At 37.0% G+C, this 14,430-nt stretch overlaps 2 protein-coding genes across 2 annotated transcripts; both read right to left on the reverse strand.

Annotated features, from left to right (window-relative positions):
- Nucleotides 1-774: 774 nt before the first annotated feature.
- On the reverse strand, nucleotides 775-2,156 carry LOC138314439 (uncharacterized). Its single transcript, XM_069254768.1, has 2 exons — nucleotides 2,003-2,156; nucleotides 775-1,118 (listed from the first exon to the last, which is right to left on the reverse strand). Exons 1-2 carry the CDS (start codon nucleotides 2,145-2,147, stop codon nucleotides 877-879), a joined length of 387 nt encoding a protein of 128 aa, XP_069110869.1. The 5' UTR covers nucleotides 2,148-2,156; the 3' UTR covers nucleotides 775-876.
- Nucleotides 2,157-8,164: 6,008 nt separating this feature from the next.
- Nucleotides 8,165-14,293, reverse strand: LOC138314443 (uncharacterized). Its single transcript, XM_069254771.1, has 3 exons — nucleotides 14,211-14,293; nucleotides 9,548-9,696; nucleotides 8,165-8,663 (listed from the first exon to the last, which is right to left on the reverse strand). The coding sequence occupies exons 2-3, from the start codon at nucleotides 9,690-9,692 to the stop codon at nucleotides 8,422-8,424; spliced, it is 387 nt and encodes a 128-aa protein (XP_069110872.1). The 5' UTR covers nucleotides 9,693-9,696; nucleotides 14,211-14,293; the 3' UTR covers nucleotides 8,165-8,421.
- Between the last annotated feature and the right edge of the window lie 137 nt (nucleotides 14,294-14,430).

The raw sequence follows: 14,430 nt of genomic DNA on the forward strand, positions 1-14,430 counted from the left end.
GTACCATATATGGAATGACCTACAAATTTTCACTACGAAAGAAATAAATGTTACAAAGTTTTTAACATGAACTTTAAAAATTCTTTTTTGCTTAATTCTTAATAATACTTACATTTGTTCAGTTTCACCATATTTATTCTTAGTTTGTTGGCTTTTTAATACTTTTAAACATATTTTACCTGTTGAGTGTTTCATTTCGTCACGGTTTCCGGTAAATCAAACATGGCGGCGTATTTGAACAGAATTATACATGTGTTGTGTTTGCCTTGGATTTTACCACTAATAGTTGATGAAAGATTATAATCGAAAGGTTTGTGAATTGAATATTGATCATAGTTGTCAGAACAATACAGTTACATAAGGATAATACCCGAAAAAAATTTTTTTATCAGTATCAAAGTGCCCGATGTGGATCACATCGGGGCTTGCAACACTACAGTAGCGGCAACGGGGTGGAATTCATACCCTGCCGGGAACCGGAGTGGAGGCAGGGTATGATTATTCGTTCTATAGGTCTGTACACTCGGTCTGTGGACTGTTTTTATTGGTTAGTTTGAATTAAACTTGTTACATACAGACAGTTCTTGGTAACTTTCACATTTGTGTATTTCATTGGCAATTGATTGTCATAAAAACGTCCCTATCACAATTCTGGAAATGTCTTAATTTGTGAATCTCTAATAATTTGTCTGCATCATTATCTTATAGATACCATGTCTTTTTCTAAATAAATGTCTTTTTTATGTACAATGTACTGTCAGAACCCGAACAAAATTATTCGTACGCTTGTTTATTTTCTTAATGTATCTTGTACATTTTGTTGAGGTATTCCTCTTAGATATTTATAAAATGTTTAAATATTAGCGCCATCTTCTATCATGGAGTAGGACATGTGAATCTACAGAACCCAACAGAAGCCGTACATCCATTGATAGAGGTATCACAATCGGCAGTGTTCTGTATCTGTAGACAGTTACTGCAGTCCGTATTGGCGGAGCCGCCACACAGGAGTGCTTGGAGAGCACACTCTCGTATAGTGAATTCAACAAGACCGCTGTCATCGTTGTCATCCTCGCCTTTTGCCACCCCTATCTTGTATGCTAGGACGGGTGTTATCACTAAAATAAAGCAAAATGGATTTATACAAAAGCAAACTGATTTTGATTTTGGAACACACATACATGTATGAGTTTAAATTTTGTGAGGAGGCAAGTAAATGAAATTAACGAATATCGATATCATGACAAACCTACACAGGAATTTAATGTGTAAGGACAAGAATGTGCAAAATCGATATTGTATAGAATCTTTGAAAGTAAAACCAGGCGCCCGAAGATTTAGCATGCGAATTCTTGCTTATAACCTAATCATAAATAAGAAAGTTGTGGCATTCATACACCACAATGCAAAAAGATAGTGCGGCCTATCCCAGTGACATTTTAATATTGAAGGCGGAAACTTCATACAGTCTTCATGAACATTCACCTCATGGTCAGCAGACGACATCCGTCACAACAGCAGGGCTAGCTCTAGAAGATGGAAAAATCTGGGACAACGAATGACAGTGGGTAGAGATCTAATCACAAATGGTAAATAGTGAGTTGAAAATTGAAATTGGCACGTTTATAATTGTAAACTATTATAAGTTGTCGTGCTTATCATACGACTGGTACAGCAATCATTCCGAGATTCCCGACAGACACGTCCCGTGACGAACAGACGAACAGACAATCGTGATATACCTACAGATAAAAGAAAATCGTGGGTACATAGACGACCTTTCCGGCGTGTAATATGTCAGAGAGTGCTATAGGGATGTATACAGTGGTATGTTCCGGTAGGGCTGCACTATAGTCAGGTGATACACCTAGTTTAACATAATGACGTCGAATCAAACGGAAAGACTTGTCACTAGTTGATGCAGTCCTACTGAATTCGCCCATATCTCACCGCACACATTAAACCAAAACGAATAAGAGATTTGAAGACTAATTATACTTACGGCACAAGCCGATACTAGCGATGGCGCCATCGTCGCCGTATTGCCGATAGTAAGGGTTGGTCCATTTAGCTATCTGGGCAGAGGCGATATAAACCTGGAACAGCAACAACACTGCCACAGTAATGGAGAGGGTGGACGTGAACATCCTTCTGAAAACATAAAAAAAACATTTACGCTATTGCAGGTAGGAGAATGATACATGTATACGTATGCTGTCCATACAAGCTAACAAATTGGGAATAAAACATTTTCTGTTCTAACGTCTTCTTTTGGTCTTGAGTTGAGCGCTCGTTCTTGTGAGAAAGGCTCTGGGTGTTGTCCTCGGATCAAGAATCTATATCAATATATAATGTATGATTAATAGAAATACGTTGTACACCGGAAATTTAGATGCATGTACTATATATACAGCATCTGTTATGCACTATTTACATAACGTATATTCTTAGTTATTCCATCTAAACATGCGTATTTAATAATTCTGGTTTGCAATGTAAAATGCAAGACTTTTATGTTGTTCAGTTTCAGTATAGATCGTTTCATTATCTAACCACTAAGTCATTATATTGGTGTTTCCACATTACCAAATGAACAATCCTCGAAAATGCTTTTTACTTAAAGAGATATTTTGATTTAGTTGAAAGTAAGAAAGCAATAGACATCTAAATACTCCGTAGTGCAGGGGTGTATATAACGACAGTGGTAGTAACCCCTGGAATACAGAGGATGTGTGACTTCCATTACCTGTTTAACATGAGTCGAATGGCAGAATGGGAAGGCAATATTGATTGAGATGAAAACAAGAAAGCAATATACACCTAAATACTCCGTAGTGCAGATGTGGATATAACGACAGTGACGGTAACCCCTGGAATATAAAGGATGTATGACCTTCAAAACCAGTTTAACATGAGTCGAATGGCAGGATGCCAAGGCTAAAACGTAATGGCAAAGCATTGGTATGAGGAACAAAGGAGTGTGAAACAGGTTTCCATTTCAGGACAGATCACTCCATCATTGAACGTTTATACCACAAACACCATACGGACTGTTCTCTATGTGAGCGACAATTTTCATCAAGAGTTTGATTATAAACAGAGAATAATGCCCTGCATCAGTTTGCGATGGACCAGTCACTGCTTGGACCCGCTTCTCCAACAACTGCAACCTGAGGATGCAGTTCTTGATGGCACCTTGACGGATTTAAGACGAAGTTCTTATTAACGTTTTGAAACTCTCATTTTGACTATCAGGTTATATCCACACATCCTATCTCCATTGATGACAATGCCGGGCCATATCATACCCTAGATGTGAAAAATTTGTTTACAGCAAGAGTCAACTGACAGTGCAAAAGAACAGGGTCGATCATGTAGGGGATCAAGTAGGTGAAACAAGCAATGAACTCGATCCTCCAAGTCAAAATCTAACTGAATTACAGTACTGCACAAGTGTCAACTATACTGACAGAATAAAAGATATGTCCAGAGCCTAGCACGCCACGTTTTTTAGCAAGAACCGCAAACAACTGAAGAAGATGCATTCTTTTTGACGCTGACCAATAAGGATGAGATAATGCTTGATTTGTGGAGATCAAGCCGATATTTGAAGGAAAACCCGAAGCACTTCTGATATCAAAACAAAACAAACTGTAGGAGTTTTGGAGAACTCAAAATGGTTCAATATGCGGTAGCAACAGAGAAAGGGCTGATCAACTGTTAACGAATATTTCTGTCCTTGGTGACACCAAAACGGATCAAAAACAAGAAAACTCTCGCCCGATAAGTCTAACATTGTTCCTTTCAAGAATTTATAACGAATCATTAAAACGACGCATACGAGTGTGACGAAATGGCTTTTTTACTAACGGTCAACGTGGATTCACGATTGACGTTTTTGATAATGTCACGTCAGAAAGGGAGAAGGAAAACTATGCTAACGTTAAATGTACAAAGACGGATAAAAAAACCCAAGAAGTCTGACACTTTTCCTTGCAAGATTTTAACTCGATAAATTACAGCAAACCCTCTGATAGAGTGCCACATGGTCAATTATTACTCAGGATTGAATAATACTGCATAAAAGGAAATGTGTTAGGATAGATAAAGGGGGAGCGCTCTCGGACCGATTTTATTATTAATATTTATTAATGCCTGAACTGCTAAACTCGATTATGAAAATGTTTGCCGACGATACTAAGCTTATTTAAGTTTGCCGGAAAATGTGGTATCTGCAACGACACTGAGCTCATTCAACTCGCACCTAAAGCAACTTTAAACCTACATGTTTCTATTTTGCATAATCGGACATCAAACTTTTGCTAGGATTCGCCTCCACAGAAACTATTCCGTCTTTGCATATTACAGAATTAACTCCCTTCCGGGTAGGTATCGATTGTTACGTAGTTATTTTGTGAGCGCATTTCACGTTGTTTTCGCCGAAAAGGATAATGTTACGCTCGTAAACACATGACGTCACAATCAATAACTACCCACAAGGGCACATAACTCTGTAATATGTATTACAGAATTAAACCTTGTGGCTGTGTTTATTTGCATTATGGACTTGTTAAAGGGACAATTCAGTCTAAGAGAACATTAAAATTTGTACAAATATCGGAAAAAACCCTGTTCTAATGGAAATTAGATTAGTCGGTTTTACTGTGATATACCAGAAAAGCCCATGGTGGTGAAATGTTCAAACTCGCTCGCTATCCGCCATTACACATTGTGTCGAACATCTTGTATGCCGAACCCTTTCCCTTACTCGTAGAGTAATGCAACTTTTGTCTAGAACTGCTCAAATCGCTCTGGCAGTAGTGTGTTTACCTTATTAGGAGAATTATCTTGCCTCAAAATCATTTCATCACTTCCTTAGTGGTTATGTAGTTCATTTGTTTAACGTTCGTGACTTTGGCTCGGGTATGAGTAAAGCGTACATATTGTACCTGCTTAATCGTATTGATCAACGATTTGTAATTACAACGGTATCAATTAAAATACTAAACATTGACGTGGAATTTGTCAATATTTTATGTTATATGTTTCATAAGAAATGTAGAACAATACATTTATGCCATAGTTTGCTTCTTGGTTATGTAAAAGAATTAGCGTGAGTGAATTGTCCCTTTAAAGTGTAACAACAAGGCTTTTGTAGAGAAGGTCATTGGTATTGGTGGGGTAATATTAGAAGAGTTTCTTCATCATTTCAAGAGTCGTGCTGGGGAGCATATCTTGTCTGCCATTGACAGTAGCCCGGATGATAAAAATATTGATAAAGTATGTGGAATCTGAATTAGATGAAGAGACCATTAAAGTTCTGTCTAGAGAACAGTCGACTGGTACTGATATGATACGAAATGAATACATGATTGAATGTCAAAACATTTTTGCATAAGTGTAAAGACCTTATATATGCTGGGAACAGGATTTAACTGGGAAACAGAAAAAAGAAAACTTTCTCGTGAAGCTATAGTAGAATATTACATTCATATTCAAATGTAGTCAATTTGTTTACTTGGTTTCAATGAAAGACAAAAGGATCAGGCAAGGGATATTGAAACTTATATAAGCCTTATTCTTACATACAATGACGAAACAAGAGACAATGTTGATAACATTAAATACAAAAGTTACGTTTTTTTATAAAATCAAAATAGTTTACTGCACTTTATAAATTGACGCACGTATCTGAAAATACTTTGGTTTATATGATCAGCATATATATATATAGCTCGCTGCCACACAGTAAAACTTTCCAATTTACATTAAAATTTCATGTTTCTTAAAGGCCCACTACCTTTCCGAAACGGTTTTAAATTTTTTAAATGGGAATGTAAAACAATATCGATAATTTTGTAGAGTCGCAAAAATTATTAACTTACCGTTAATACTACATTTATCATCACCTTCCGAACGATTTGATTAAAATAAATAAAATGTTTATTTTCATAACGCGGGTCGTATTATGTTTCCCGCCGTCGTCCTAAATACCGGGCGGTAGTTGACTATCACTGCGCCAGACGGCAAAACAGCGAATTGACTCTCCACTGTTTTCATATATTACGCAGGAAATCTTGCATATGCTCGATGTTCATACATCGATGTTCATACGGAGTGTACGGCGTAGATAATGAACATTGAATTTTAATTTTTAATTAGATTGCTTGTTTGGGATTGCTTAGCAAGCTCAATGGCTAAAGTTAATTATTTATAAGCAATAAAATATATTTACAAAAACCTTTTCTTCCTTTTGATATCTCGAGTTTATTCCACAAGATCCGTCAAACTTTCAGATCCTATGCAGTTCTGTCGTCCCGGAAGTGCTTGCTTGGGCTTAGCTGCAATATTGTAGCTCAAAAGACTTTTAGACAGAAAATGATGTCGTCTTTAGAGCTACAATTGGTGCCTATTACTGCTAATGGAGCAAAGTAATGATTATGCTAACCATTATATAACGTCTGTTTGCATTATATCGTACTTGTTTGATACCCCTTACCTACTCGGCAATAAAACTGAACCACATAAAATATTAAATTCTCATCGAGGCATTATGTTTTTTACATAATACATATGAAGGTCTTTCTGAAGGGAATGTATACGGCAAGTCCACAAATTGTGAATTTGACGTCTTGTGAGCAGTACGGTAGATATAAAGAATGGTAGTTATGTTTGTTTTGGACAAAAATAATATGTAAATGCATGTATACACATAAAATAATCGGAAACCTACAAAAAAGTATAGAAAACTGTACCCGAGTGATTTTCGGAGGCACTGCTCCACTACGACACATAGGGACCAATTCGTACCCGACCGAAAGGTACAGCAGGCCGGGTACGTATATTTGTTCTGGCTTGGGCTTTGACTTTGAAACTTTTTTTTAGAATCAATCAAATACAAACCTGTAATCCCTATTGAGATTCCTCCTCTAGACTCTTTTATATTTGGACGTCTGATAGATGTATCTCGACGAGAGACATCTATCAGACGTCCGAATATAAAAGAGTCTAGAGGAGGAATCTCAATAGGGATTAACAAACCTGGTGCAATGCTTACCTCTGTACCAGTGGTTCACGGGTTTACTCATGAAAATTGCTACATAGGACTTGGAATATTTCCATAGATGTCTTGAATGAAAAGCACGGCCTCTTGAAAGAGACTCTGTAATGTTATGCAACATGAGGCCAGATCCCTAATATGAACACTAGGTCTGAACACTAGGTCTGTTAGCTGCGATGACGTAGCTCTGAACGACGGACGGAAGATTTCTGACAGATGGTCGTCGTCAGAGCTACGATTCCGTCCCATTGCCCGTAGTGTTGCAAAACATTCAGCGGTGAAAATGTTGCATTTCATGTGTGTCATGTAATTTTTTAATTAAATTCAACAATATCAAACATTTTTAACATAAAATGATTATTTATTTACCCACCTCCATGTCTAAATTATGTTTTGAAGCACTTTTGAATGGCTCACATCTCCGACACGGCTCACTTGCATGATGCTTCTCGTTAGAAAGTCTCGCGCTCCAAATATGGCACCTAGTACCATATATGGAATGACCTACAAATTTTCACTACGAAAGAAATAAATGTTACAAAGTTTTTAACATGAACTTTAAAAATTCTTTTTTGCTTAATTCTTAATAATACTTACATTTGTTCAGTTTCACCATATTTATTCTTAGTTTGTTGGCTTTTTAATACTTTTAAACATATTTTACCTGTTGAGTGTTTCATTTCGTCACGGTTTCCGGTAAATCAAACATGGCGGCGTATTTGAACAGAATTATACATGTGTTGTGTTTGCCTTGGATTTTACCACTAATAGTTGATGAAAGATTATAATCGAAAGGTTTGTGAATTGAATATTGATCATAGTTGTCAGAACAATACAGTTACATAAGGATAATACCCGAAAAAAATTTTTTTATCAGTATCAAAGTGCCCGATGTGGATCACATCGGGGCTTGCAACACTACAGTAGCGGCAACGGGGTGGAATTCATACCCTGCCGGGAACCGGAGTGGAGGCAGGGTATGATTATTCGTTCTATAGGTCTGTACACTCGGTCTGTGGACTGTTTTTATTGGTTAGTTTGAATTAAAATTGTTACATACAGACAGTTCTTGGTAACTTTCACATTTGTGTATTTCATTGGCAATTGATTGTCATAAAAACGTCCCTATCACAATTCTGGAAATGTCTTAATTTGTGAATCTCTAATAATTTGTCTGCATCATTATCTTATAGATACCATGTCTTTTTCTAAATAAATGTCTTTTTTATGTACAATGTACTGTCAGAACCCGAACAAAATTATTCGTACGCTTGTTTATTTTCTTAATGTATCTTGTACATTTTGTTGAGGTATTCCTCTTAGATATTTATAAAATGTTTAAATATTAGCGCCATCTTCTATCATGGAGTAGGACATGTGAATCTACAGAACCCAACAGAAGCCGTACATCCATTGATAGAGGTATCACAATCGGCAGTGTTCTGTATCTGTAGACAGTTACTGCAGTCCGTATTGGCGGAGCCGCCACACAGGAGTGCTTGGAGAGCACACTCTCGTATAGTGTATTCAACAAGACCGCTGTCATCGTTGTCATCCTCGCCTTTTGCCACCCCTATCTTGTATGCTAGGACGGGTGTTATCACTAAAATAAAGCAAAATGGATTTATACAAAAGCAAACTGATTTTGATTTTGGAACACACATACATGTATGAGTTTAAATTTTGTGAGGAGGCAAGTAAATGAAATTAACGAATATCGATATCATGACAAACCTACACAGGAATTTAATGTGTAAGGACAAGAATGTGCAAAATCGATATTGTATAGAATCTTTGAAAGTAAAACCAGGCGCCCGAAGATTTAGCATGCGAATTCTTGCTTATAACCTAATCATAAATAAGAAAGTTGTGGCATTCATACACCACAATGCAAAAAGATAGTGCGGCCTATCCCAGTGACATTTTAATATTGAAGGCGGAAACTTCATACTGTCTTCATGAACATTCACCTCATGGTCAGCAGACGACATCCGTCACAACAGCAGGGCTAGCTCTAGAAGATGGAAAAATCTGGGACAACGAATGACAGTGGGTAGAGATCTAATCACAAATGGTAAATAGTGAGTTGAAAATTGAAATTGGCACGTTTATAATTGTAAACTATTATAAGTTGTCGTGCTTATCATACGACTGGTACAGCAATCATTCCGAGATTCCCGACAGACACGTCCCGTGACGAACAGACGAACAGACAATCGTGATATACCTACAGATAAAAGAAAATCGTGGGTACATAGACGACCTTTCCGGCGTGTAATATGTCAGAGAGTGCTATAGGGATGTATACAGTGGTATGTTCCGGTAGGGCTGCACTATAGTCAGGTGATACACCTAGTTTAACATAATGAAGTCGAATCAAACGGAAAGACTTGTCACTAGTTGATGCAGTCCTACTGAATTCGCCCATATCTCACCGCACACATTAAACCAAAACGAATAAGAGATTTGAAGACTAATTATACTTACGGCACAAGCCGATACTAGCGATGGCGCCATCGTCGCCGTATTGCCGATAGTAAGGGTTGGTCCATTTAGCTATCTTGGCAGAGGCGATATAAACCTGGAACAGCAACAACACTGCCACAGTAATGGAGAGGGTGGACGTGAACATCCTTCTGAAAACATAAAAAAAACATTTACGCTATTGCAGGTAGGAGAATGATACATGTATACGTATGCTGTCCATACAAGCTAACAAATTGGGAATAAAACATTTTCTGTTCTAACGTCTTCTTTTGGTCTTGAGTTGAGCGCTCGTTCTTGTGAGAAAGGCTCTGGGTGTTGTCCTCGGATCAAGAATCTATATCAATATATAATGTATGATTAATAGAAATACGTTGTACACCGGAAATTTAGATGCATGTACTATATATACAGCATCTGTTATGCACTATTTACATAACGTATATTCTTAGTTATTCCATCTAAACATGCGTATTTAATAATTCTGGTTTGCAATGTAAAATGCAAGACTTTTATGTTGTTCAGTTTCAGTATAGATCGTTTCATTATCTAACCACTAAGTCATTATATTGGTGTTTCCACATTACCAAATGAACAATCCTCGAAAATGCTTTTTACTTAAAGAGATATTTTGATTTAGTTGAAAGTAAGAAAGCAATAGACATTTAAATACTCCGTAGTGCAGGGGTGGATATAACGACAGTGGTAGTAACCCCTGGAATACAGAGGATGTGTGACTTCCATTACCTGTTTAACATGAGTCGAATGGCAGAATGGGAAGGCAATATTGATTGAGATGAAAACAAGAAAGCAATATACACCTAAATACTCCGTAGTGCAGATGTGGATATAACGACAGTGACGGTAACCCCTGGAATATAAAGGATGTATGACCTTCAAAACCAGTTTAACATGAGTCGAATGGCAGGATGCCAAGGCTAAAACGTAATGGCAAAGCATTGGTATGAGGAACAAAGGAGTGTGAAACAGGTTTCCATTTCAGGACAGATCACTCCATCATTGAACGTTTATACCACAAACACCATACGGACTGTTCTCTATGTGAGCGACAATTTTCATCAAGAGTTTGATTATAAACAGAGAATAATGCCCTGCATCAGTTTGCGATGGACCAGTCACTGCTTGGACCCGCTTCTCCAACAACTGCAACCTGAGGATGCAGTTCTTGATGGCACCTTGACGGATTTAAGACGAAGTTCTTATTAACGTTTTGAAACTCTCATTTTGACTATCAGGTTATATCCACACATCCTATCTCCATTGATGACAATGCCGGGCCATATCATACCCTAGATGTGTAAAATTTGTTTACAGCAAGAGTCAACTGACAGTGCAAAAGAACAGGGTCGATCATTTAGGGGATCAAGTAGGTGAAACAAGCAATGAACTCGATCCTCCAAGTCAAAATCTAACTGAATTACAGTACTGCACAAGTGTCAACTATACTGACAGAATAAAAGATATGTCCAGAGCCTAGCACGCCACGTTTTTAGCAAGAACCGCAAACAACTGAAGAAGATGCATTCTTTTTGACGCTGACCAATAAGGATGAGATAATGCTTGATTTGTGGAGATCAGGCCGATATTTGAAGGAAAACCCGAAGCACTTCTGATATCAAAACAAAACAAACTGTAGGAGTTTTGGAGAACTCAAAATGGTTCAATATGCGGTAGCAACAGAGAAAGGGCTGATCAACTGTTAACGAATATTTCTGTCCTTGGTGACACCAAAACGGATCAAAAACAAGAAAACTCTCGCCCGATGAGTCTAACATTGTTCCTTTCAAGAATTTATAACGAATCATTAAAACGACGCATACGAGTGTGACGAAATGGCTTTTTTACTAACGGTCAACGTGGATTCACGATTGACGTTTTTGATAATGTCACGTCAGAAAGGGAGAAGGAAAACTATGCTAACGTTAAATGTACAAAGACGGATAAAAAACCCCAAGAAGTCTGACACTTTTCCTTGCAAGATTTTAACTCGATAAATTACAGCAAACCCTCTGATAGAGTGCCACATGGTCAATTATTACTCAGGATTGAATAATACTGCATAAAAGGAAATGTGTTAGGATAGATAAAGGGGGAGCGCTCTCGGACCGATTTTATTATTAATATTTATTAATGCCTGAACTGCTAAACTCGATTATGAAAATGTTTGCCGACGATACTAAGCTTATTTAAGTTTGCCGGAAAATGTGGTATCTGCAACGACACTGAGCTCATTCAACTCGCACCTAAAGCAACTTTAAACCTACATGTTTCTATTTTGCATAATCGGACATCAAACTTTTGCTAGGATTCGCCTCCACAGAAACTATTCCGTCTTTGCATATTACAGAATTAGCTCCCTTCCGGGTAGGTATCGATTGTTACGTAGTTATTTTGTGAGCGCATTTCACGTTGTTTTCGCCGAAAAGGATAATGTTACGCTCGTAAACACATGACGTCACAATCAATAACTACCCACAAGGGCACATAACTCTGTAATATGTATTACAGAATTAAACCTTGTGGCTGTGTTTATTTGCATTATGGACTTGTTAAAGGGACAATTCAGTCTAAGAGAACATTAAAATTTGTACAAATATCGGAAAAAACCCTGTTCTAATGGAAATTAGATTAGTCGGTTTTACTGTGATATACCAGAAAAGCCCATGGTGGTGAAATGTTCAAACTCGCTCGCTATCCGCCATTACACATTGTGTCGAACATCTTGTATGCCGAACCCTTTCCCTTACTCGTAGAGTAATGCAACTTTTGTCTAGAACTGCTCAAATCGCTCTGGCAGTAGTGTGTTTACCTTATTAGGAGAATTATCTTGCCTCAAAATCATTTCATCACTTCCTTAGTGGTTATGTAGTTCATTTGTTTAACGTTCGTGACTTTGGCTCGGGTATGAGTAAAGCGTACATATTGTACCTGCTTAATCGTATTGATCAACGATTTGTAATTACAACGGTATCAATTAATATACTAAACATTGACGTGGAATTTGTCAATATTTTGAGTTATATGTTTCATAAGAAATGTAGAACAATACATTTATGCCATAGTTTGCTTCTTGGTTATGTAAAAGAATTAGCGTGAGTGAATTGTCCCTTTAAAGTGTAACAACAAGGCTTTTGTAGAGAAGGTCATTGGTATTGGTGGGGTAATATTAGAAGAGTTTCTTCATCATTTCAAGAGTCGTGCTGGGGAGCATATCTTGTCTGCCATTGACAGTAGCCCGGATGATAAAAATATTGATAAAGTATGTGGAATCTGAATTAGATGAAGAGACCATTAAAGTTCTGTCTAGAGAACAGTCGACTGGTACTGATATGATACGAAATGAATACATGATTGAATGTCAAAACATTTTTGCATAAGTGTAAAGACCTTATATATGCTGGGAACAGGATTTAACTGGGAAACAGAAAAAAAGAAAACTTCTCGTGAAGCTATAGTAGAATATTACATTCATATTCAAATGTAGTCAATTTGTTTACTTGGTTTCAATGAAATAGACATATTTCATTGTCAAGACAAAAGGATCAGGCAAGGGATATTGAAACTTATATAAGCCTTATTCTTACATACAATGACGAAACAAGAGACAATGTTGATAACATTAAATACAAAAGTTACGTTTTTTTATAAAATCAAAATAGTTTACTGCACTTTATAAATTGACGCACGTATCTGAAAATACTTTGGTTTATATGATCAGCATATATATATATAGCTCGCTGCCACACAGTAAAACTTTCCAATTTACATTAAAATTTCATGTTTCTTAAAGGCCCACTACCTTTCCGAAACGGTTTTAAATTTTTTAAATGGGAATGTAAAACAATATCGATAATTTTGTAGAGTCGCAAAAATTATTAACTTACCGTTAATACTACATTTATCATCACCTTCCGAACGATTTGATTAAAATAAATAAAATGTTTATTTTCATAACGCGGGTCGTATTATGTTTCCCGCCGTCGTCCTAAATACCGGGCGGTAGTTGACTATCACTGCGCCAGACGGCAAAACAGCGAATTGACTCTCCACTGTTTTCATATATTACGCAGGAAATCTTGCATATGCTTGGTGTCGTAACCTTGTTTTAGGTCATCGGTACGCATTTTCTGATGTTATTAATGTTTTTAAGAAACCTTTATATTTTGCTCCGGAAAGGTAATGGGCCTTTAACCTACTGATAGGCAGGCTTACACTAAACCCACAGATACAATTTAGACTGTTGGTGGGGTTTACAGGAAATAAGTCAAAATCTGACTGGTTACATCGATGTCTTGACTATTGTATATACAATATTTGTCACCAAAATGAAGCTAGACATTTTTCATCAGAATTACATGATATACATTTTTTAAGTTGCCAATAAAGGTGATGATTTTTATCTAAGTCATTCCACATATGAAGAGAATAAACTATAAAAGAAGATTAAGTTAGAGGAAGTCTGTAAAGAGGAATTCTGTAATTTGTTCACTTTGATTACGTTCAGAAGAATACTGTAATTATCCTCAGTCATCTTGGGAAACACATTAATGAGTATTGTAATATGTATTTTGTGAAAACTTGCATGCTGCATTTCATTTGGTAAATAAAAACTTGAAAATATAGAATTAGCAAGCTGACCACTTACCTGTAACGAGTGTAGCACCTCTACATTAGATTTACCTATGCTTACCCCCAGGGATTGTGATCTTGAGAAGCTCGTTGACAGGTGGGCTGGATCCGTTCGTCTAGGTGTACTTTAGCGCCAATCGTATGAGCGATGATAAATCGTCTTAAACCTCTGGCAGGAGTATAACAAATCTAAGATTTATGGTAAAATACTTCGCCTCGATGTGACATGAACACCT

The sequence above is a fragment of the Argopecten irradians genome, chromosome 2 (assembly GCF_041381155.1).
Source record: "Argopecten irradians isolate NY chromosome 2, Ai_NY, whole genome shotgun sequence".
In the NCBI taxonomy this organism is placed as follows: Eukaryota; Metazoa; Mollusca; class Bivalvia; order Pectinida; family Pectinidae; genus Argopecten; species Argopecten irradians.